Genomic DNA, 24,032 nt, shown 5'->3' on the forward strand with positions numbered 1-24,032 from the left:
AGGCATGCTCCTCTCCACTTCGGTTCTGCAAGTGGGACTAATTTTCATCAGAGACAAGGCAGGAAACTAATTACAGTACACATTTCATTTGTGAAGGGACCCCAGGGAGAGGAGGAGGGGGAAGATAGCTCTTTGCTTGCTCTGCCACCTAAACAGTTCGTATTTGTTAGTGTAGAAATAAGTATGATGACAGCAAACTGATGTCTAAGGAGCGATTCTCCCATTAACCTAACATCCACCACAGTTCATGCCCACCACCATTTATATGCACCATTAATATTTATAAGGATGACGTGCCTCTTTGACAGGAACTTGTGCCTCCAACGACAACAGATGTTATACCATTTATGAAAGAAACTACTCAAGCATTTCCAATGGGCCTTGTCCATGCTCATCATGTCTTTATCCCATGCTCCGATTATATTCTCCACGGAGAGCCTGGGTGACCTACTGACTCAAGCCCAAGAACACGGATGGCAGCACACTTGCCTGTAGAGTCCTTAAAACTTTTCAGAGTTGCATTATGTCTCTGTGCATGTTTTTCTGGGAGCCAGAGACCTTTCAAATGCACCTGATAGCTCAAACAGAAGTGTGCAAGGCATTATGTGGCAGACTCCCCCATCTCAGGGGGATATGCCACTTACCTGGGCCTCCAAAACTCATGGCAAGTAGCTGAGGCTGCAGGATTGTCTCAGGTGCATTAGTGATCATACGTGATCTACAAAGAATTAAAACCTGTTATTATATGCTGCATTATACTGCTCTATGCATGTGCTTGCAGGAAAACACATACAGCAAAACACTGATCCCATTATCTCTGCTAAAACCATGCTGCTCCTCAGCTAAACTGTAATTTATATCATGTGTGGGAGCACCAGCCTCTGGCAGGACAGAGCTCCCTGCTCTAGCAAAGGTTAAACTCCCACCCTCCATGCAGGAGAAAGCAGTGCCTGTACACCTCCCCATCAGCAGACAGCAGGATGGGTTTAATCTGGAAAGAATGATATTGCTAAGTCGATGGGTTTACCAAAATCTCCTTCAGGAACCACCATGCATGGGCAAGCACTGAGGTATAAGACAAGGTACCTAAGGAACATTTTCTTTTACTAGATTGCAGTTGACATTTCCATTAAAATGCATGAGGTTATCATGAATCGCTTCACCTGATGTGACGGAGCTTGTTTAAAGTGGCACAAAAATGTCACGTTATCCCTGTGGGCTAGAGCAGATAGCCTGCAGTGACTTCTTCCTCCAGAATGGCAGCTCTAGTAATGCTCTGATATTTATGGCACATACATTTTTAACATCCAGCACAAACGGCTCCAGCATTTGTCAACTCATTTGACCTGCAGCTTTTCAAAGAAAATACAAAAAGGTGTGTTGCAGAGCAAGAGCTAGCAATGTGTAAAATACCTTGCCATCAGCACCCACCCAGTCAGAACAGAAATTGGATGCTATAGCCATGGCCGACTCTCTCTGGCCATTCTTGGCCAAGCTTTACTAGTCCGCTGCTGGAGTCTCCTCTTCTTGTGCATCCAGAAGTCCTCACCCTGTACCTGTGGCTCCTCACTGCTCCAAAACATGCAGATCTGAGGCTTGTGAGAAATTGTTGCTGTTTAGCAGCCATTAGTGTTTCATCACCCAAGTCCTGACGCATCTGAACCATGACTGAGGTGAATTCGAAAGCTCCTTCACTTCATGTTTTCCTAGATTAACACTGCAGCATCTCTAACCTAAGTTAGCTCTGAAACACAACCGATACAAACAACTGCAGTAAAGAGGCCTGACAGATCTGGGGACTGGGTCTGCAGCCACAGCAGTGCAATGTTTCTTGTGTAAATCAGCAGAATTTACACCAGTGTAAAAACCCACTGTTTGAGCATCTCTGATTACTTATGCTAGGAAAAGCTAAGCTTTCTCTGAAGAGAGAACAAGCTCACAAACTCTTGGAGTTCATCTTTTACCATGTGATTACATACATTTGGTGTGTTACCGCACATTTTATAAACGTGTGTGTGCATGTGTGTATACGTCTGCAGACCTTACGTGCCTACTTTGGTTCAGAACAAAGATGGCTCTTCAAAATCATGACCCCCATTACTTCACTGTAGTTTGCACCCATACAATTGTCTTTTTTCCCTCCCATTTACGCTAACTATGAATAAACTACACACAAAATGCAGTCACAGGTGTCTCTACTTGCTTAAAGACAAAAATGTTATGTACCTGGCCTGGCCTAAACAGCATTTCTGCTTAGTCTGTGTTAATGGCATCAATGAAAAGGATGAGCCAGTTTCCACGTTGCATTACACGGAGTGTTGGGTGCATCAGAAGTGGAAGAACAAATTTAGTCATCCAGCCCCAGGTACATCCCACTCTGCCCTGCCTGGTGCAATGAAACGTGTCACTTACAGAGCAAACTCTTTGCCAAAATCCAAGCATCGTTGCTTTAAAATACAAGGAAGAAACACAACGGAAGCACCTTTCTGAAAATAAAATCTCCTGTCCATTGTGATACAAAAAGCAGAGCGGTCTGAGCTTAGGTCTCCAGCCAAGATATCCCACACGCTGGCTTTATCTCTGATGCACTCCCCTGCGATGGCCGTGAGAAGGCGGTGCAGAACATCTCTATCCCGGTCTGCTCTTTTATCAGACGCGGATTAGCATATTGTGGGCACGGACGTTCATACGGCGCTTTGAAGATGAAAAGCAGCATTAAGTAATAGTGGGACTGACTAAGACCTACCCCAGCCTTTCTCAGCGTGTGCGCCATTACCCGCTGGACCACGCGGGATGAGTCAGACACCAACCTACAGATGTGGATCAATAAAAAGTAATAGAGCTGGGGCTCTCTGCGCAGCTATGGGCCCACCAGCTCACGCTGGACCTCTCAGTAAGGAAAACCTCAGCACCACCAAAGCCAGAGGTCTTCCCTGGGGTTTTTAATGGCGAAATGAACAGGGGCATGCTGGAGCAGGAGGGGAGCCATGCTGGACACGTACAGGGAAGCAAGCGTGCAGCTCCATGCCAGCAATGCCGATTCAAGCGGGGGACGCGTCTCCCGTTTCCTCGGGCGGTAAAAATATGACATGCATTAGCGAGGAGAATAAAAGGAGGGAAACAAAGGAGCGGGAGCGAACACCTGTCGCTCTCCTCGGGGACGAGCCCTAATGCTTTTATTTGCCTCAGACTGCTGGGGGAACTGCAGCTGCCAACTGTCATCAGCATCAAGTTACCCGCACAAAGCTGGCCGGCCCGACTCTTTCAGCCAAGGGAGGCAGAGGGCTGCGACGTGCCCACAGACGGCACCGAGCATTCGGGGCGCAGCTCCCCATGGCCGCCAGGCGGGCGAGCAGCCCCCCGGGCTGGGAGAGGGCTGCGTGGCCCCGTCCCGGCCAACTGCCGGAGGATGGCCGTGGTGCTACCGCGGCCCTGCTGCACAGCCTGAAATGAGCGTGTCATCCTAGGCAGGCACCCAAACGCCGCCCAGTCGCCAGAGGGCCCAACTTTAAAAGCATCCCCATCCGTTTGGATGGGGACAGGACAAAAGGACCGGGCCTGTGGTCAGCTGTGCCTGCTCAGCCCCCGCTGGTTCCCTGCTCGGGGATGAATTAGCCTCTTTCACACCCAGGTTGTTGCTCGTCCCTGGCCGTCCCTGCCTGCAGCCGTAACCACACGCACTGCCGGCAGCCAGGGGCATCGATAGCCTCCAGCACGCTCTCCGGCCGACGAACAGAAACCCACACACACATTTTCTGAGGCTTTGAACACGCAGATGGCGGAGGGTTGGGGTTTTTGGGGGTGGTTGTTTTGGAGGTGACGGATGTGCCCCAGCACTTCGAGGCCGCAGCGGGAGCTGCCGCGCTGCACGCAGGAGGCCCGGCACGCCGGGCCCCGCCGGCCTCCGCGCTGCCGCCCAGGCCGTGACGAGCCCCGAGCAGCGAAGGGGCGGTCGGCCCAAGCGCCGGGGCCGCGCCCGCACCGGGCCGGGCCAACAATGCCGGCAGGGGCCGAAGGCACCACGGCGGCCGACGGCAACCACAGGCTCGGCGGCGCGCGCCCCCGCCCGCCCCGGCGCAGACAAAGCGTCCGCTTTCCATTGGCCCGTTCGGCCAACGCTCCGGCGGCTGCCCGCGCGGCGCGGCCAATGGGCTCATTGACATGCAAATCGCAGGGTATAAGTAGGGCGGCGCGGGGCGGGGAGCGGCGCGGAGCCGCCGGAGGTGAGCGGAGCGGAGCAGCGCAGCGCAGCGCGGGTCCGCCGGGCCGCGCCATGGCGCCCTCCTTCCGGTCCGGCAAGGGCCGCCCGCCGCGGGGGGACGAGGACTGCGCGGGGGACAGGGCCGACAGGAAGGTGAGCGACAGGGGCGCCGCGGCGGGCGGGGCGGGGCCGGGCGGGCGGCGGGCTGACGGCGCTGTTGTCCCCGCAGACGAGGAAGCCGCTGGTGGAGAAGAAGCGCCGGGCGCGGATCAACGAGAGCCTGCAGGAGCTGCGGCTGCTGCTGGCCGACAGCGAGGTGAGGTGGCGGGGCGGGGGCCGGGCCGATGCGGGCGGCGGGACCCGGGGCCGTGCTGACGGCCGCGGCGCCCCGGGTCAGTTTCAGGCGAAGCTGGAGAACGCGGAGGTGCTGGAGCTGACGGTGCGGCGGGTGCAGGCCGTGCTGGAGCGCCGCTCCCTCGGTGAGTGCCGGCGGGGCGGCGGCGGGGGGCCGGCCCGGCCCGCGCCTCACCCCGCTCCCCTCTCTGTCTCCCGCGGCGCAGAGGGCGGGCGGCTGCACCGCGAGGCCAGCGAGCGCTTCGCCGCCGGCTACATCCAGTGCATGCACGAGGTGCACACCTTCGTCTCCAGCTGCCCGGGCATCGACGCCACCACGGCTGCCGAGCTGCTCAACCACCTGCTGGAGTCCATGCCCCTCAACGAGGGCGGCTTCCCGGACTTGGTCGCGGACGTTTTGGCAGATCGCGCCCTCAGCCCCTGGCCCGGCAGCGAGGCGCTGGCCCCGGCGGCCGAGGCTTCCCTGGGCCTGGCTCTCCCTGCCTCGGCACCCTCGCCCTCCCCCAGCGAAGAGACCTGCTCCGACTCGGACGAGGCGGAGGCCGAGCCGGGCCAGACCTCCACCGAAGGACTGGACGCTTCGCGGATGCGCGGCCTGCCCTCGCCTAGCTTACCCAAATCGATGTGGAGACCCTGGTAACAGAGGAGCATGCAGGAGTCAACACAGACCTACCTAGCAGGGAGAGCAGCCGGGCCCCGCACTCCCCTACAGCCTTCCGAGCAGTTTGGGGGACTGCCAGCGTGCATGCATGTGTGCGGCTGGCATTGCTGTGTTTCGGGACTGCATCAATGGCACTCTTATGCTGTCACACCCTGACAGGCTAATAGCTAAACATGTTAACATTTCATCTGTGTGTGTGCGTGTGTGTGTGTGTGTGGCATTTTGTAACTTTAGGGGTTGTTTTTGAGAGGTTGGGAAGGGGATGGGGGGAGGAGGGAGTTGGCTTTTAGCAGCAAAGCTCTTTGGTGGATACACAGCAGTTATTTTATAACCCTGTCTCTTTCTCTTGGCCCTTAGAAGCGGCCCAAACATCACTACCTTTTTCTCTTAAGAAAAAGCCCTTGTGCATTTTAAATCGTGACGGTTAACTCCATGAGAAGCTCAGATAAGTCTGCATGCACAGTTAAGTGTTCTAGTGATAGCAAAGATCCCTGAAAGGGGTTGGTGTGGTTAGCATCTGTACACAGTAGCAGTCTAGAGTCTCACCTTCAGTGAAGGAAAACTAGAAACCTGTTGGAATTAGATGAATGTTTAAAAGATAGTGGTGGTAGGGTGCCTTTTAGAAATGAGTGTCTTTATGCACACTTTGCTTTTAGCACATTTGAGTTTATTGTGACTATGTATATTAGGGTGTCAAATGTTTTTTATTTTTAATCTTTAATAAAAAAATACTGAATTCACAACTAGTCGCATGTATTGTGGAGTATGATGCACTTCTAACCGGTTTAAAAAATTAAAAATACAGTTCCCTATTGTTAACTATTAACAAAAGTATGTATATGTTGTGGAAACAATGCTGGTAATTAAGCACTTAATTCTTGTACTAAGCATTGTTAGCTCAAGTACTGCAATTCAAATGTTTCTTTTGTTTAATACCAGAAGGCACTTAAGTTAGTGCAGTGAGCAAGGTCATACTGGTGTAAGGTAATCTTAGGCCACAGATTTCTGGGTTAGTTTATCTGGATGCCAGTCTCAAGCCTACTCTACTTGATCTCCCCTCTGAAGGTGTTGCTCATACAGCTACAGTCCTAGCTTCAGAAGTGCTAGACAAATCCTGTCCTGGGGCATGACTTCACAGAGGTTTTGGGTCTGGCTTTTTCTTTGTTTTGGTTGTTTGGAGTGGGGGTGTTTTGCTCTTGAATGCAAAGTTGAATAGAGTGTGCAATGGATTTGGAAAGTATTCTTTAAAATTTAAAAAAATGTTTCTAGGGGGCTGTGGGGGAACCCTCAGCATTCTACATGAGTTTTGACACCTGCCCTGTTCCTGCCTCTGGGAGATGCCAGGTTATTTATGCTGTCATAATACCTTTGAGAGTGCTGTCATTGTAAAGAGAAAAAAAATAAAAAAGGATTGTAAAGTTGCTTAATAGATGGAAGTTCCCAAACACAGAACAAGCAAGAAAGGAAGCAACCTAACCACCAAGGGACTAGACATGTAATTTTCTTTTGTTAACAAGCCTATGGAATAATAAACATGGAAACTAAGATACTGGTAAGACCTCTCCTTTGTAATTTTCTTTAAGTTACCTGAGGTGGGTGTTCTTATTCTAAGATGGCTATCAATCACATTTGTTTGGTTCTTCTCATCCCCTTTTGTGCTAAATTCCCTTTGAACTGGGAGGAGAAGGGCAAAAAACAGCTCAGCAAAGGGAGGTGAGAGCTTCTGCAGTGACCTTTCTGCTTTAGGGAGGGAGGTTAGCATTTTGAAGTGTAAATGAAGGAGGAGCCTGGGACACTTGCACTAAAAGTAACACCCTACACAAGATGACCTCTTGGACTGAGCCTGCACCTCTCCAGCCCCAGCACAAGGCCAGATTTACTTTTTTACAGGTTTACCCTAGGTATCACATCACTTCACTCTCCACTTCTGCTTAATTAGCCCAGATAACGATACCTCACTGTAATCACCAAGGGCAGTTCACACATTACACATTGCACTGTTACCCTCAAAGATGGAGCCCCATGCTTTTAACATCTAGAAAACACCCCTTTCTGTAACATGCTCTTAAGAGGGGAGGTAAAGCCAAAGCCTGTTTCTTTAACACAACAGCAGCCACAGCCCAGCCTGTGGCTCACAACAGCATGCACACACAGCAGCCTCAGGCTGCAGACACTTGCCTGAGCTGGCTGGCTTCAGCTGTGACATCCAGGGCTGGCACAGCCCCTTCCACCCCTCTGCTGCTGCAGGAACACTGGAGGCAGCTCAGCTTGGCTTCATTTCCATGAGATGAAAGACCCCCGGGTTAGGGCTCTTCTGTAATGCTCCTGTGAAAGCAAGTGCAAATCCTGACACTTCAGTGACAGAAATACAACCAAGAGTCAACATAAAAGTGCCAGCTTTGGTTCAGCAGTGGATTTGGGGGGGGGGGGGGGGGCAGGTTTGCAGCAGAGTCATCTCTGTTAAGCAGCATTGCACACATAGTGCTTAACTTTTCCGGTACTGGCCCTGGAGAAGCAGAGCTGAAGCTGGCCTTCCCTGTTTACCTGCTCCCTTTCCCATTTCTGTGTATATTGCTGCAAGTGCTGTTGCACTTCCCACACCTGGGGTATCCCTCACAGGCTGGTGGGCCCACACAGCTCCCTGCACATCTGCCACAACAGCTGGAGACCCAGGCACACCCTATCCCTGCTGCTGCAGAAAGAAACACACCAAGGGGCTGCGAGCTTGCTGGCCATGGCCACCTGCTCTTCCAAAGCTGGGATGGTTAGGAACAGCCACAGCAGAGGGACAACAGGCCTTTCCCCTGTGCGCTTCTCAGTCCTGTATTAGCTGAAAAGAAAAAGCCAGGTCAAAGCACTCTTATTAGGAGTTTTTTAAAAAGTGTCAAAAGCATTTTAGAAATGTGTTAGCAATAAGACTTTTTTTTTTTAAATCCACAAATTAGGTTCACAGAAAGTTTACATCCTCTGATTAGGTGTTGCTGGATTTCTCCATTTGCATTTCTGTACCTTACTGCAAAGGTGTCAAATCTGACAGTTCCCTGACAAAGGCAGGAAGAGGTGAGCATTTCAGGGGTGGGAGTGGGGAAGGGGCAGGGGGGAGGAAGGAGGGTTTCCAGCAGCTCTGATGAAAAACCAGTGAAGCCTTTTCAAGTCCTTCTTTATAGAAACTGCCTTTATTCTTTTCCATTCCAAAGTAATACAAACAGACTATCTGATCTGACAGTGCACTGCCTTGTAAAAAGAGAGAGAGGAGCAGCACACTACCAGGAGGACTCTCATTTGATATGCAGTTGAAGAATAACAGAAAGAAGGGCTCGTTTTCCCCTCTCTTTGCATGTGAGTCACTCACACCTGTTGCAGGGGAAAACTGCTCCTTGTTAGACCAGGTCAGCTGGGAGGACTTGCCACATTATGGTAAACCCTCCACAGATAAAATCGCCAAGGAGCCATCCAGTTTTGACATCTCCAGCTGTTGGAACCCACTTTCAGGATTTCTCAATTTATGGCCCCATCTCCAAGCATCAGCTATATGCACACATGCACACACATACAGAAGCAGGTCTCCAGCCTTAACTACTCCTCCACCCTGTAGGGACATGGGTGCAGACACATGGAGTTTACAGATCTGGCATTCAGCTTTTGGAACACACTCAGACTTTTGCCCAAGAAGCTCTTCCTTCTCTCCGCTGATGAAAACAACTGTGCCAAACAGCACATCCCCTGCTGAGTTTGGCCCACCAGCCACAGCTTGGGCCATGCTCACTTGGACCATGGAAACACACAAGCCAGTATGGATGGGACCCAGGAGGAGAACATCTTGCTCCACAGATGGGCACAATGGTTTGAACAAGGTCATGCAGGAAGCACATGGAAAAACTCAAGGGGCAAACCAATCCACCAATCTGGCTGGCTTAACCAGAAGCCTATCCTTCCTCTGCTTCCTAAGACATATTTTCATTTTCTTGCATGAGATCCCTCATTCCAAGTTGCATTTATGCTCTTTCTTATAGAGATTTCCTGAGCCCATAGTTATCTAAATGGATAGTGTCACAAAACTGCGCATTTTAAGCCTCTCAGGCTTCTGCATGAGCTGAGCTAAAGAAAAAGAAAAGGGGAGAAATAGTCTCTCTCCTTCCATGGGATTTTTAGCTCCCTATACAACATTAGCATTTCATTATTGTTTTCAGCAAGTGCAATTCATTGCACTGCATTTTAAGAAGGTTAAAAAAAAAAAAATCAAAGCTGGTGCAGAAAACATTCAAACATGAAAATACAATTTACAGCAAGAGACTTTAAGCTTGATTTAGTTAAACAAGATAATGATTGAGGGTGATTTGATTAGTTATACTGCATATGTCATATTATACATGTTATATTGCTCACTTACCAGCTGAGGAAGTCAGAGGTTCAAAAGGTCTTTTAATCCAATAAAGCAGAGCCTTAAATGCCAAGAGCTAGATAGTGGGTCCAAGCTGTTTGAAATGAGAAGGAAAGGGATTGAAATTAGACACTGGAAGAAGCCATGAATTCCCTTTCTCTTAATGTCATCAGGTTAAGTGAGAAAGAGTATCTTTCCAGAAGCAAATACAAGTTGCTTTGGTTACAAACAAAAACTACTTAGTAAAACAACAACATACAAGCAGTTATATTAGCTGATCCCTTCTGGCCTCAGATTTCTCAAGTATAAAATTACCTCAGTTTGTGGTTTCTTAGTTTTCACATTGATCTCAGGCTAAAATACAGGTTGAAAGCATGGTGAGTAGTTTTCCTTTGTATCTGGGAAAGTGCAGACCTAGGGCATCTTCAAACATACGTTTGCAGATAGCTTCAGGAATTGCTCAGATTCAGTCTCCCTCAGCTGAACTCTGCAAAGATCCCAGACCATTTAAGTACAAAGTAAAGCAGTCTAATTTAAAATCACCACCAAAGAGGCACACTTTAAAAGTATCCTTAAAAGGATGTGCCCATTGAGGGGAAGGAGAAATTACTAGGCATCACGTGGAACCTGCATATCTGCTCAGCTATGTGTTTCAAAATGGGTTTCAGCTTCTAGTGGTCCCCTGTGGGAGCCTCACTGTGTTTTGGGATTTGGACCATTTGTGACCGAGAGGCACCCTTGCAAAACTCTAGAATTTCATTCTCCCTAAACTGAGTTCACCAGAACCAACCTGTGCTAAGCAAAGTTGCCATAAAATCCCTTCTACTGTCACCATGCAACAGCCCTTGCAATTGGTATTCCACAGATTTGGCAGGAGCAGGGAACAGAAGAGGCATCAACTCCATCATCAGCCCCATCAAACTTTTCCACCAACTCAGAGAGGTTGTTCACAGCACCCATATGCCTCACCAAGGCCTGAATCACACAAGTTTCTAGCAAATCTGCCTCCTTTGGGCCTGCAAATGCTGGTTGGTGTGTATGACCAGCCTTCATAAAAGAAGAGTGTCTTTATTACTCATGGCTGACCCCCAACATGGGTGGATCTACCTACACATTGCCCCCTTCCAAAAAACCACACACAGATTCCTTTGCCACTCAGCAGACCCTCGGCAGATGTCTGCAGAGTACCAGGAGTCCAAGACTACATTACACGCGTCTGACTCTGGTCCAGGTTCTTTCTATTCTTCACATGAGCAGATGAACCTGTCAGAAAACAAGTGTAATTGAATCCCCTCATCCAGGCAGAGGGGGTGCACAGCTTCTTACCAAAATCTAGGATTCTGGAGCAAATCTCTACTGAGTAGCTGCTACTCTCACAGCAGCTGCAAACCTCCCTCTCGTTAACCCCTCCACTGCATCAGCAGTTTCTTAATAAGACAACACAAGTTTCCAGAGTAGTCCATGACAGCAACGTACAAAAGCAACGATGTGCTCCTGGGAGCTTTGGGATGCCTGAACAGAACACCCAGGATGTCCTCTAGTTCCTGGCAAGCTTTATATGAAGTGACACATAATTTGGAAAGCTCCTGAATGTGCTTGGTCTCAAAAAGAGGGTTATAAGACCCAAAGGGCACAACTACTCCCACATCATACCTTCCATGCCCTATTCATATGCACAGAAGCAGCTGCCCAGAGCAACACTGCCATGCAGACAACGGGGACAACCAAGCCAACCAACAGGTCTACACAGCTGCTTTTCTGCTGCGGTGTGTTACCAGCAGCACTTGGCTGCTTAGCGGTGACCACGCTGGCTGTCACAGAGCACAGCCCGTCAGGGTGACTCAGTAACAGCAGGACAGACTGCACTTTCAATTGCTGCAGGAAGCAGGAAAAATGATTCACATCCTTTCAGCCAACACTGAACCAGAGCATTGCTCCAAGGCTAGAAAACTCCAGTGACAAAGGGAGTCTTCAAAATACAATGCAAAAACCCAAGATCCTCATGCTCTGTGCTTACTGAGGAGTCTGTTCCCACCCCTGTTCCTTCCCAGAAGCACCACTCCTCTGTTAGTGAAATTATAATCTACTCCCCAAACCCCTTTTAAAAAACAAATAAGCAAACAAAAAAACCCAAACCAAAACAAAAGCCACCAACCAGATTCTTACCTCTCAGCTTTTTGCTAGAAGGTCTATTGGCTGCATTTCCATGGAGGACACGTAGTAATATCTGCTTGCTTAACACCTTGGGATTTTTTTTTTTTTAAGTTTAAAAGACGCAACCAAAATATTATACTGATATGCCAGTTGTTGTAACAACAACCAATAACATTTTGCTCTTGTATAGTTCTCGCAAGGCTTCACAAAGAAGGGAGAAGTATTATCTCAGGGTTTTTCTGAGGAGGAAAGAAGAGATAAAAAGAGAATTTGCCAACAACTTGCCTGTGTATTTTGTGGTTTTATACAGTTACACACCAATTTACAGCTGTTATAATAATAATTTTATAGCACAGATACAAGGGGAGAAATGCTGTGAAGGAGCCAATGAAAAAGCTTTCTTATTTGCCAGTTGAAAAAGGGAAGGGGACTACAGTGAAGAACTCTTATTTAGACTAAGAGGGAGAATGAATCTATAAGGCCAGAGCATTTCCTCATCTCTCAAAACTGTCAAGTTTTCCCTGAAACCAAGGCTCTTGCTGCCAGCTCCAGGACTGACTGCTGTTGAATGTAGCCAATGGTTTCTTGTGCTTTAATTTGTATTATACATGAAATTCAAGTAAGAACACTCAAAGCAAGCAAAGGCTTCTCCGTTTCCTAGGATGGAGTCTGCTGCTGGACACTCCTCCCTTTATTCTCTATTCATGCAGTTTGGATTTAACTCCAGAATTACATTAATGAAGAACTGATCACACAACTCTCAAGGTATGGTTTTTATTGACTAACTGGCCAATTCAGCTGAAAAAAACCTCCTCAAAATTTATGTTCTGAAGTCTTCTATGACTAAAATATTATGAGACTCAGGTATTGGGCGAAACACTAAGGTTTTGCATAAATAGCAAGTGTTGATGTATCTAGGGTGAATGACAGATGCATATGCTCTATCTTCTTGCTTTATTTGGTCATTCAAACAGGTTTTGTAAGTCCCGTCCAACCCTGAACACTTCAGAGATTAGTTCTCCTTGTCCAGCCTCGCAATGACCACTCTGACTCAGCTACACACATGCATGTAAAATTAACAGATGTAAATGACATAGGCCAGATGGGAAACGAAATATGCAAACAAACATAATCAGTGTCATGTAAAATAAGTAGATCAGGAAAGAAAAAAGTTACATGCATTCAATCATTGTTCGGTTTGGTTGTCGGTTTTCTGTTCTTCCCCTTTTGCTCCTAAATAGCATGTTTCCAAGCATACTGCCTGCCTGCTTTGGGAAAATGGATCCCCGCAGTCCTGGCAATACCAAGGGAATTCTCAAGCATTACCTCCCTCCCTGAATCCATTAGATGCCACGCCAAGTACTTTGAAATCTTGTATACACAAACAGGTGGACTCTTTAGTCTGGCAATCCTCCTGTTAGTTACTTTTGCAATACAGCATATACAGACACTACATAGTAATTCAACACGTTGAATCCCCTGTAACAAACAGGTCCTTGCCACAAGAAAACAGCGATCGCTGGCCAAGAAGTAAGGGATTTAGCTGTGGATCCCAGTTTGTTTCACCACTTCTAGGAAAACCTATCAGTTTGTGGGCAAGTCTCCAGTTAAGTGTGTTGCCTTAATCTTCATTTCTTGTTGATGAGAAACCAAGACAAAACTGTTGCTCACAATACATTCCCCCTAGAAATGTAGCAGAATCCTACAATGTAATGGGGAGGATTCGGCTCTCTAGCCCAAATTAGAAGATTTTGACATCTGGTCCTTTCTGTTGCTGAAATGCATCAGTGTTCAGCCTCGCTCCATTTCCTGTTAGAATCCCACTAACATGGGCAGAGAAATCGGGATTGCTGGAAAATCGCGGAGGAGCCTACCTGGTACCACTGGTTTGTTTTCCGTAGTGCTTGTAACCATGGCATCTGAGCAGTGAGAAATACAAAACACATACCTTCAAAAGCGGAAGGGCTTCCACTTCCCCTGTCCTTCCCCTGAAACAAAAGAGTATCATTTTTTACATGTTTTGTACTTACTGGTTTTGTTTTTAGAGAACATTTAATATTAAGAAACTGTTTAGAGAAAGTTATTTTATACATTGCTCTGAATAGAGCCATAGATGGATTCAAGTAGCCCAATTACTTATTTGGGGCTTGGTTTTCAAAGACACCAAAATCTGAAGTGTCTGGATACATAATTTTGATTTGACACTGTTTCTAAACGTTACCTTCTAAACGTTCAGATCTGTACCAAGACTCTAACAATTCAGGAATGTAGCTTAGCAGAGAACCCAGGTGAACACAGCCCTTCGTGGGGTTGGGTTCTGCAGCTGTAGCTTCTTTTGCCAAAAGCTCTAAACATCACTCTTCTCTGTCCTCCTCAAATTTTTTTTTCTTCTTCTTCTTTTTGTCTAGACACAGGGCAATTCCAACCTTCCCTGTTTTGACAACTTTCTCATTTGTTATGGTCACAGCTCATGGAAGCACACAGATTTAACCCTGTGCCTTCCTTTTGTGTCTGTATTTTAACAACTCCCCTTCTCCATTCAACTAAACTGTTCCTAAAGGTCCAAATAGCCACATGACTCGAGACATTCATCTTCATCTCTTTCTCAAATTCTGTCTGTAACAAGGAACCGCTACATCTCGCCCAGAGAAGATAAAATTGTTTTGCTGTTGATAAAACTATTTTTAAAAAGGTAGCACTAAGCAATTTCAAAGAAGAGGCAGTGCCCTTTGGGACTGTGTTATTATCCTCTTCCTCCAATTCTTTCACAAAAGTCACAAATCAGAGTGTAACAACCCAAATGTTTCCAGAGCAGCAAACTGTCACCTTCTATATATAGCCCAGGTGTCACAGTTCAACCCTAGTCTTATCTAACAGGCTTAGAGGTATGACAACACACAATGCTTGGAAGGCTGTGGATACATTTAGTTACAGCAATTTACTCACAGTAAGGTTTGGCAATCAGCTTCAAGTCACTACTATGTGCATTGATAAAGTCTGCGAAGTTTGGGGAAGGCTGTTAGCATCCATACTCCTGGGAACACTCCTGCAGAACAAATAATACAGATTTCTCTCTCTCACACCCTCCTTGCAATCGAAAAATGAATTTTCTAGCTGAAAGTTTTAAAAGTCTTCTTTGGAAATGCTTCAATAAGCAAGTTAGACTGTATAAATCAACTAGGTGATAAATACCATCTCCATTTATAGACACTTCTTAAAACACATTAGATCACGCTACTGTGCTTCCTGGACCTAATTTACTGCCAGCTCATTCAGACGCATGGAGGATTTGCATTACGGTGCGCAAGATATCCCGACCTCCCTCTGCATTACTTCAGTTTGTCCCCTTGGAAGGCACTATGGGCAGTGGCACTATGGGCAGCGGCACTGTTCAACAACTTCCTGAGCATTTGGACCCTTTGATCTTGTCAAATACATTCAAAAAGACTCTACCTGTAAAGCCACTGTTGTCAGCATAATGAGTAAAAGTTAACACCATAAACTTCACAGGCCTATGAACACTAAATTAGGTGATGAAGGCAGTCATCTATCTCTTCAAACTAATTCTGTCAGTAAGTGAAATCTGTAAAACCATTTACAGTATGCAGTCTGGTTCAATAATTCTGCTGTGAAATAAATTCAAAACTATAAACACTTTACTCAGATTAGGATATAGACACCTTTATTTTGCTAATCTGTTAGCTAATAGACTATCAGACAAACTTAAAAAAAAGGCAAAAAAACCACCAAAAAAAGAAAAAAACACAGATTTTCCTCAAAAATCCAAACTAGAAATCCCTGAAAATTCTATTATTTTAAGACTTAAGCATCACCTCATAATGGCAGAGTACATACAGGAAAGGGATCTTAAGTGGACTGGTAGGACTAATAAAACAATGTTGTGCGTAAGTGCTTTCATAATCAGGTCTCAGTTGATCTCATTTAAATTCACTGCTCATGTAACACAAGGTAATTATTATTAAAAGAATATTAAATACACTGCCTGACTACATCCAAAGCTTTAGGAGCCTCCATTCGAAGTAGTTTGGTAACCATCTTTTTGTATATGCATAACTAAAGACAATGGAAGAAGAATGTCCTAGTTCTTTACATTACGTGGGAATCCTTCATTGTTGCCATGGGATTTTGGCAGTTACAAATTTCGACACAATTCTAAAATTATATATATTTATATTTGGATTTGTCTCTGAAAGCAGGGGAGGCAAAGAGAGAACTTCAAGGCAACCAACAGTGAACAAAAGTCTTCCAGCCTTCAGCAGCAGGCAGAGAGGTGGAGTTTAGGAAGAGGTATGCATCTTCCCAGAAATCAGATCTGAGCAGAAGGCACTCCTCCCCATCCTCCCCTTCCCTCCCGGCCCTGCACAGAGCAGCTGGGACAAAGTCTTCACTATTCACAGACAGGCAGCAGCTCTTCAGAACACAAAAAAGGAGGGGCTTGAAAAGACAACTGCATATAGACACTGGAACCAACTCCTGATGGCCACATTCTTCACATTATCACTTCTTTCTGCATTGTGTCACACCATATGCTTTTTTAAATGCACAAATTGCAATACTTAAGATGCTGCTTTTGGCCCCAGGCTGGTTACTGAGTCTCTGTACGAGGGCCTGGAGGCACAGGCAGAGCAGCCCTGGAGCTTGTGGAGCTCAGTTCGAGGGCTGTGGTTGTTACCGAGCCTTCCACGCCACTCCAGAGATCATCCTGCAGCCAGAGTGGTTTCAGGTCATTCCTAGGTTTTCCATGCCCTGATGCAGACACATATTTTTCTTCAACTCCATTATTTCCTGGAGAGAGATATTTATTTTATTTTTTTTTTTTAGTAAATTAAAACCTCATTTAGCCCAAACAGGAAGAGAAACAATTCTAGCAGATAGCTATTACATTGCACAAGAAAAGAATACAACAAAGTTCACTTAAATACCATCTGATACTAAAATATACTGGTTGGTATAGTAAACTACATGTGTTCTGTCACTGCAAGAGAAAAATAACAAGATTTATTTTATTTCTTAGAATTCTGTATTGCCACAGAAACAAACTACATATTTTAGGACTCTAGAAGCAACAATACCTCTGCATTGCAGCTATTGCCACTCCTAATTGCTTAGCACAAATAAGTTGATCTGCAATCTAATTAATCATTTTCATCATAAACCTCTGGTTTTACCAAATTTAGAAGTGCAGCTGAACCATGAAAAAACAGTTTTCCAAAATATGGGAAGACAGATTTGTCAGTATTCAAAATTCAAACTGAAAGTTAAGGGAGGTGGGAGAAGTTTATTAAACACAAGCACAAGAAAAGTCACTGAGCCCAATTTATGTATTGGCTTCAGTCTTTATATGCTCCAGTAATTTCGTATATGCTCCCAACAAAACTGCAAACACTTAAAAGCTGGAGAGATGCAGTCAGCAGGAGCACAAGTCACAGCATACAGAATGGACAGATGGTTCAGATTAAATCATCAGTATAAATGCCTGTATACAACCCACACCATGGATGTGGCTCTTACCTGGGAAGTTGAAAGAACTGAGTCTGCCTCACCAGGGCTCCACAGAACTGAGCCACTCCGGTCCCAACGCTCATTTAAATGGGAGCAGAGGTAAACACAGGCCACCCAACCCTTCTTCTGCTTCCCACAGCTAAGAAAATTAAAGATTAAAGACAATTAGAGAAATGCATTTACTAAATTTATCCAACACTTTTATGATTGGGTTCCTGGGTTTTCTGGTTTCTACGTTTGGTTTTCTTTTGTTTCCCCTGTGCAAAAAGGCCACAGGAGATTTCAAAGGGAGTCAGCTGGTAACAACAGAAGGGAAGGCAGTAGACCTTACCTTAGACAAGCAATAGCCAAATACATTAAAAAAAAAAAAAGTACAGCAAATACTTTCTTGGACAGAACTAGAATTTTTGAAGTTGACAGTGCAACAGCAACACAAGCAGTTTACTTTCAGATTATTACAACAATTTAAAGAGGATAATAAATTCACTAAATTCTGTCTTACTGTATTAATATACAGACTACAGAGAGAGAAGTACACCTTGACAAATCCTGGAATACCAGGACATTTTAATCCATCCTTAGATTTGTCTCCTTTTATCTAGTTAAAACAAATGAAGTGCAAAGCAGTATGGACCTCTAAGGCGGATGGCATAACCGCTCCCCCACCAAGCCATCTACCCCAGCTGCAGCAGGTGCTTGAGAACTGTCTCACTACTAATTTCCCCATTCTGTATTATGCAGAAATCATTGTACCCACCACTGGAAAGGCATCACAGTTATGCCACAGCACCTGCTCATCTTGGTTAATCCAGTTCTGACAAGAGGGGGTTTTTTGTTTGGCTTTTTTTTTTTTTTGCAGGTGTAAACACATGTCCTGTGAGTAACACCAGAAGCAAAGAGCCTGCCACCTGAACTGCCTGCACCTTTCATAGTGCCTCAGGACATTGGGCCTCTTTCATAATGTGTTCTTCAGCTCAAAGGCATTTTCTTTATTAGTGAATGGCAAGTGTTTTCATACTTTCATATTGTCCACTAAGGTTAAACAGTATTCATGTGCTGCCACAGCAGCTTCTTTCTGTCTGCAACTACTAGACATAATCCAGAGCCAGAAATACTGCAGAATGAAACGCCATCACGCACACTGCTATTGCACATGGCAGCCTGATGTACCTCAGATTTTCCCAGCAGATGCCAAGAGAAATACCCATGATTAAGAGTTCAGTTGTCTCAGTTTCTACCCAGTCTTATACTTCTTTTCCACTTAGGAAGCCTGGCAGATGTTATTTTTTTGGGTTTTTTGTGGTTTTTCTTTAAGTTGCACCAGTGAAGCACACTGACAAAGTTATTCTACACCTTGTGTACCACCCCTAAAAACACTGTCCTCTTCCACAGCCCCCAAGAAAAAGGAGCTGATGAGCTGTTCATTACCTCGTTCAATAGATTGAATACATTTCTCAAGCTCCTAACCACTTGTGAGCAAGTAAACACTGGAATTTCTGGAAATTACACCTACAAATGTTATTCTCCTTTTAAGTAATCTGTTTCTTGCTTTGCCAGAAGCACACAACTGATTTCACCACGTTCTTTGAGTCAGAGGCTTATCAATGCATTAGGTTCTTTCCACCCTTGCTAGAAATAAAAGAACAATCGAGGATCTTAATTCTCAGTAAGGAGAGCATTTTTTTTTTCCCTCCAAATTCATGACAGCTGTTAAGTGGACTAAAATCTGATGCTTTTCAGTAGCCCGTTTCCCTTTTCCAAGCAGAAAGTTTATACTTGCATTCACTATCATTAGGCCAACAGCTCTTCATTATGAATTTTCTCATCATCTTATTTGAAATTCAAGCCACAGATCTTTCCCTTTACATCAAATAATGTCATAGCAAACTCAATAACCCCAAAATACAAGAAGCTGGATAGAGGAAAAACAGCGGTGGCAAAACGGACAAATACAATCACAGGGCACCAGTGACGCCTAGGGGCTACTGAGGTGGGAGAAACTCTCTCTGACAAAAGACCGTTCCCAACAGTTCTGCAGTGTAAAGCAAGCCATTATCTTTGAGTGCTGACAGAAGGCTTATCACCAAGGAGGAGTACATGAATACCTGAAGCCACGTTAAAGTTGTACTCTTATTACATCTACGATTGCAAAAAATTACCAGAAGCAGAAGTAACTGTGAAACATTACCTGGCTGTTTATTGCATCAGCAGCACTTCAGCTCTCCCAGTGTTACAGATCAATTATCAAAACTCACGTCCACATGCTAGCACAATACCTTCTCTACCGAGTTGCACAGATACCCTGTATATGTGCATGACACTCAGATTTGTAGTTCTATAAACTGCTTCATCAATATATCTCTCCTCTGCACGTTTAGCTAAGCAAGGAACCAAGGTGCTATTAGGACAAAAGTGTTTTCAGACTTCATGTATACAGAACTGCTCATTATTTAGGGCCAATTCAGAAGACTTCAAAGGGACTTGGATGATGTGTTGAACAAGCATGCTTTAAAATGCGTGTCTCAGCAGCAGAGTGTACACCACTACAATTCTACCCTTGGTGTGAAGGCAATTCACCTGTGTGCTGAACTGTTTTGTGGTACAGAAATACCTTGATTTTGCAGCTCACAGAAATATCTGTGTCCCTCATGACCAACCTAGGGTTTGCACTAGCGTGTTCTGTTTTAAAAAAACCACAAACCTCTCAAAACACAGTCATGGAAAAAAAGACTTAATGAGGGTCTCATAACCCAAGTGCCTCCTAAACTGGAGTGGCGGTCCAAAGCAGCATCCCACACCCCCTAAACTACATCACTGCTCGAAGTGAGAAAACAGAAATCTTCAACCCTTGCCACTTTCTCCACTCAGAGTATGAAACAAGAACATCAACAGGAAAGTACACTAGCTTGATGAGTTTCAGCAATCTTCAGAAGACACAACACTTCGTACCACAACAGAAGACTAATAATCACTGTACAAAGCAAATTCAAGGGGCATAACTGGAATTCCCTACCTCTAAGCTACCAGTATAAAACCACAGAGGGCTGCAGGAGAAAAGGTATCCATAGCTGACATTAAACAAAGCAAAAAGGACAATGTGTCTTCTGGTGGTTTTGAACAACAAACACAGAGAACCCAGCTGCATATGCTCTTCCAGGTAGTAAATCTGTACAAGTTTTCAGAACGACTAGTCAATATAAAGATTCAATTTTCCATTTGACCACTAAACCTACAGGTCAGACAAGCTGGCAACAATTTTACTTCAGTACAGTAAGCCACAACTAACCTCACAGCTTGCAAGTTCTTCAGTTTGAAATAACAGTTCACATACTATCAGTAATGCATATATTTTTGCTTCTTACAAGGAGTAGAAGGCTCAAGGAACAAAAAGGCAACTAAAAATATATCTGTTTTATTTACCAGTTTTCTAAAAAGCAAAGTCATAAAAATTAGTCACAAGTGGCAAAACCAAAATATATTGCACAGTGTACAGAAAACATTGTTGACATGTTGACAAAGTGTCATCACAAATAAATCATCTTACAACAGTTTGGAAAAATTACAGCTTCAGAATCTTATCTATAAATGGAGGCATGTAGATTTAAAGTTACAGGAAAATATTTTAATACCACCCTGTAAATGCAAACACTTTAAGGATGCAAGATTAAGTCCATAAGTAAGCACATCCACAAAATGCTCTAAATATACTTTTCTCTTCCTTTCACTAAGTTATGGTTACAAGATGGTCATTGGAAAACAAAACAAAAAAAAGAAATGAGAACAAATAAAAAAACAGGAAAAAAAAGCATGCTAAAGCAAAGAAGTTCAAAGTGGTTGAGAAGTCCCTGAAAATAATTTGTATAATTATGATGCACTCCTTTTATATAAAAAAAGCTTTTATTTTTCCCAAACCCTGGTCCAATTAAAACTATTTGTGTTTACATGTAAAAATGGAATATATTTAATATGTTGGTATAGCTGCACTGTTCCATTTATGATTAAAACATTTAATACATTGGACTTGAACACCAACATTTTAAGATTTCTCATTCAGTTTTATTTACATATATTTAAGTTTGACCTTGCTCAACTATTAAAGACAGGAATCAGATCTTGCTGGGTAGTGCTTCACACTACATTTAAGATACTTAATTTTTAAATTGTGATTCTACTTGTTTCACAAGTTCACACACTCTGCTATCTGCAGAACCTGTCTCCAATGCAAATTTCCTCATGACACTGTCCAATTAGTAACTAATTACTTTACAAATTATTTCTTCCACTAAGCAAATACCAGTCACTTCTGCATGTTTTTGGTGGTGTCAGATCTAACTTCACATCCTCTTTGTATGCAAAGAGAAGTATTTTCATAGGATGAAAATAACTTTAAATTTCAGTGAATAGAAGTGTTATCCTACTAAAAAAGGAAATGCTTTCCATGAAAAATATTTTAAGACAAACATACCAAAAGTTAATTGAATTTATCCATGTTTTTCACCTCAAGACCTACAGCTGACATCTAGCAATACTGCAGCTAAATGTCCTTTAACTAAGCAATAAGTTAAAGTTGCTCTTCTGTGTTCTCTTCCCACATCCAACATGTATAAACAACACAAGAACATAAAGTACACATATTCAAGTCAATACAATCTCAGAGGCATTAAAATTAAATCCTTGACAGCAAAGGATTCCAGCCACGCTAAGTTTTAGATTATGCAATTCAAAAATAGTGAAAGTCAATGCTATTCTCAAAATCACTTTTTTTTTTTTAAATAAGAACTATCTTCATATGACAAGAAATGTCTAATCCTCTCTTGCCACATACAAGTTTGATGTTTGTTTAGCCACACAGGAAAAACTGATGGCCAACTTCCTGACAGAAAAAAACAGAAATGAAGGTTAAAGTTATACCAACCTTTGTCTAACAGTCACTGGAGCATACGTAGTCACCCTCTGTGGTCTTAGTTTTTAAAATCTTTAAGCATAAAGATTTATTGTGTATAAATTCTCAGAAATGATGCTTCAAGGTAATAACCAGTTCATAGTATTGCAGCATCCATTTAAATAAAAGGCTACAAAGTTGTCAGCACTCATGTATACTTTCTTACACATTCACATAAGTATTTTAACCCAAGACCATCTTACAAAATTAGTTCAACATTTCTCTTAGACAAAAAAGGGTTCCTACATTCAAAACTATAGGAAACAAACAAAGAGGATGGGATCAACTGGTATGAGAAGGGCAAGTGTGAATTGATTTGCTTGAAGGTTATTTCTTCTACTATGCTGGACCACTTCAAATATTAAGAACAATGCTAAAGAGCCACTAAGCAAAATTGCTAGAACAATTTATAACGCTGAATCATTACCAAAAGGAGATTTGAAGAACCGTATGTACGTAAGGGGATTTTCAGTACTCATTAACCCACTCTACAAAAACCAGTAGGCATCAATGAAAGTTTTCTATAGTTTATAAAGAAATACTTGAGGCATATAAGTGCAAAATATGAGTCTTTCTTTTTTAAAGAAAAGCTATACCATCTTCAACAATGTCCTTACTGGGAAGAGATTGCCACCATTTAAAAAGAGATTCATTCACAAATGACTCTTCTAGAGCAAGAAAAACACATTTGTTTTTATGAACTGGATTCGTCTTGCTGGGTACAAGATGAAAACCTTTGTGGATCATCCTTGTAGTTTTGAAGCAGCTTTGAAAACAACAGGCTCAAAGGCTATGTTTGTTCTTCACTGACTTGACTCAGGGAAACTAAATTGTTTTCCCCACTGTCTTCAATCATTTCATTAAGGTCCATTTCATGGATTTCTTCATCATACGATGTATAAAAATTGCTCTGTATATTGTCCTCACAAAAAATACATTCCTAAAAAGAAAAAAAGAAAATTATAGAAACACTCGTTAAGTTGAAGGAAAAAAAAAAAGCTTTTCCAAACAACAGTCCATTTGCATGTGATCCCTGATTCCAAGGGAACCTTTACATCTGTGCTGCCACTACCAGATATATTCCACTCCTCAACTTTCCCACACACGATCTTTTTATAACGTGTAGTAAATCAATACAAGTACTTGAGAACTCTACTGGAAGCAGTTATGTCATAGATCATTTATAATGCTGACATTTTACATGTACTTCCAATCACCTTTTCCTCCCTGTGATTGCTAACCCTGCAGTAATATGTTCATGTCAGTTGCAGTGCTTAAGACACTAAGGCAACTGTATGCTTACACAAGTTGGATGATATAATATTAACGTTGCAGTAACATTAACATCAGGATTTGGATTCCACTGCAATTCTGTTACACTGATTTGAAATACGCATGTGCAAAGAGAGCCTCTACATTTGATAACTTTTGTGCAAAAAAAGCTAAACTGATGGAAAGCTTAGGGAAAAGAGAATGCAATCAGGTATTTGTGTGTGAACAAGTAAAGTACACAGACAACAAATAAAACTGCAAGGATGCTTTGTTTGGGTTTGTTTTGTTGGGGGGTTTTTTTGTTTGTTTTTTGTTTTTGCTTTTTTGCTTTTCAAGCCATTAATCCACTTACAGAATCAAGGCAAAAGATGATCCTCTGTGAGAAGTTTGATAGAAAAAAGTTCAAAAACAGTGTACTCCCATTAATTTTGTACTTTCTAGAAAGCAATGGGCATAAATTTCTGCGCACAAATGTAGTGAAGTTTCTGGCTGTGTTGATAAAGGATTTCAAACAGATACACAGAAATTTAGAAATAGGAAGGAA

At 43.8% G+C, this 24,032-nt stretch overlaps 2 protein-coding genes and 1 long non-coding RNA gene across 21 annotated transcripts in view; 1 reads left to right on the forward strand and 2 right to left on the reverse strand.

The window, feature by feature from the left end:
- The window catches only part of LOC140654591 (uncharacterized), a 47,726-nt gene extending 37,738 nt beyond the window's left edge, over positions 1-9,988 (reverse strand). Inside the window, exons 1-3 of the long non-coding RNA XR_012043451.1 lie at positions 9,913-9,988; positions 9,607-9,691; positions 7,395-7,541 (exon numbers count right to left, since the gene is read on the reverse strand). This is a non-coding gene — a long non-coding RNA (uncharacterized lncRNA). The remainder of the gene's footprint in view (positions 1-7,394; positions 7,542-9,606; positions 9,692-9,912) is intronic.
- Positions 4,217-6,763, forward strand: LOC140654561 (transcription cofactor HES-6-like). Of its 2 annotated transcripts, none has more exons than XM_072867959.1 (4): positions 4,217-4,354; positions 4,431-4,517; positions 4,599-4,680; positions 4,762-6,763. In XM_072867959.1, the coding sequence occupies exons 1-4, from the start codon at positions 4,274-4,276 to the stop codon at positions 5,193-5,195; spliced, it is 684 nt and encodes a 227-aa protein (XP_072724060.1). In that variant the 5' UTR covers positions 4,217-4,273; the 3' UTR covers positions 5,196-6,763. The 2 variants fall into 2 exon arrangements, with proteins under 2 accessions (XP_072724060.1, XP_072724061.1); XM_072867960.1 differs by having other exon boundaries at positions 4,850-6,763.
- A 10,690-nt stretch (positions 9,989-20,678) lies between the features above and the next one.
- Positions 20,679-24,032, reverse strand: part of PER2 (period circadian regulator 2) — a 52,444-nt gene continuing 49,090 nt past the window's right edge. For all 18 annotated transcript variants that reach the window (XM_072866684.1, XM_072866675.1, XM_072866679.1 and 15 more), the window contains one exon: positions 20,679-23,156. In XM_072866684.1, the coding sequence (XP_072722785.1) occupies positions 23,007-23,156 (150 nt within the window). In that variant the 3' untranslated portion in view covers positions 20,679-23,006. The remainder of the gene's footprint in view (positions 23,157-24,032) is intronic.

Source organism: Ciconia boyciana, chromosome 7 (assembly GCF_034638445.1).
Source record: "Ciconia boyciana chromosome 7, ASM3463844v1, whole genome shotgun sequence".
Taxonomy (NCBI): domain Eukaryota; kingdom Metazoa; phylum Chordata; class Aves; order Ciconiiformes; family Ciconiidae; genus Ciconia; species Ciconia boyciana.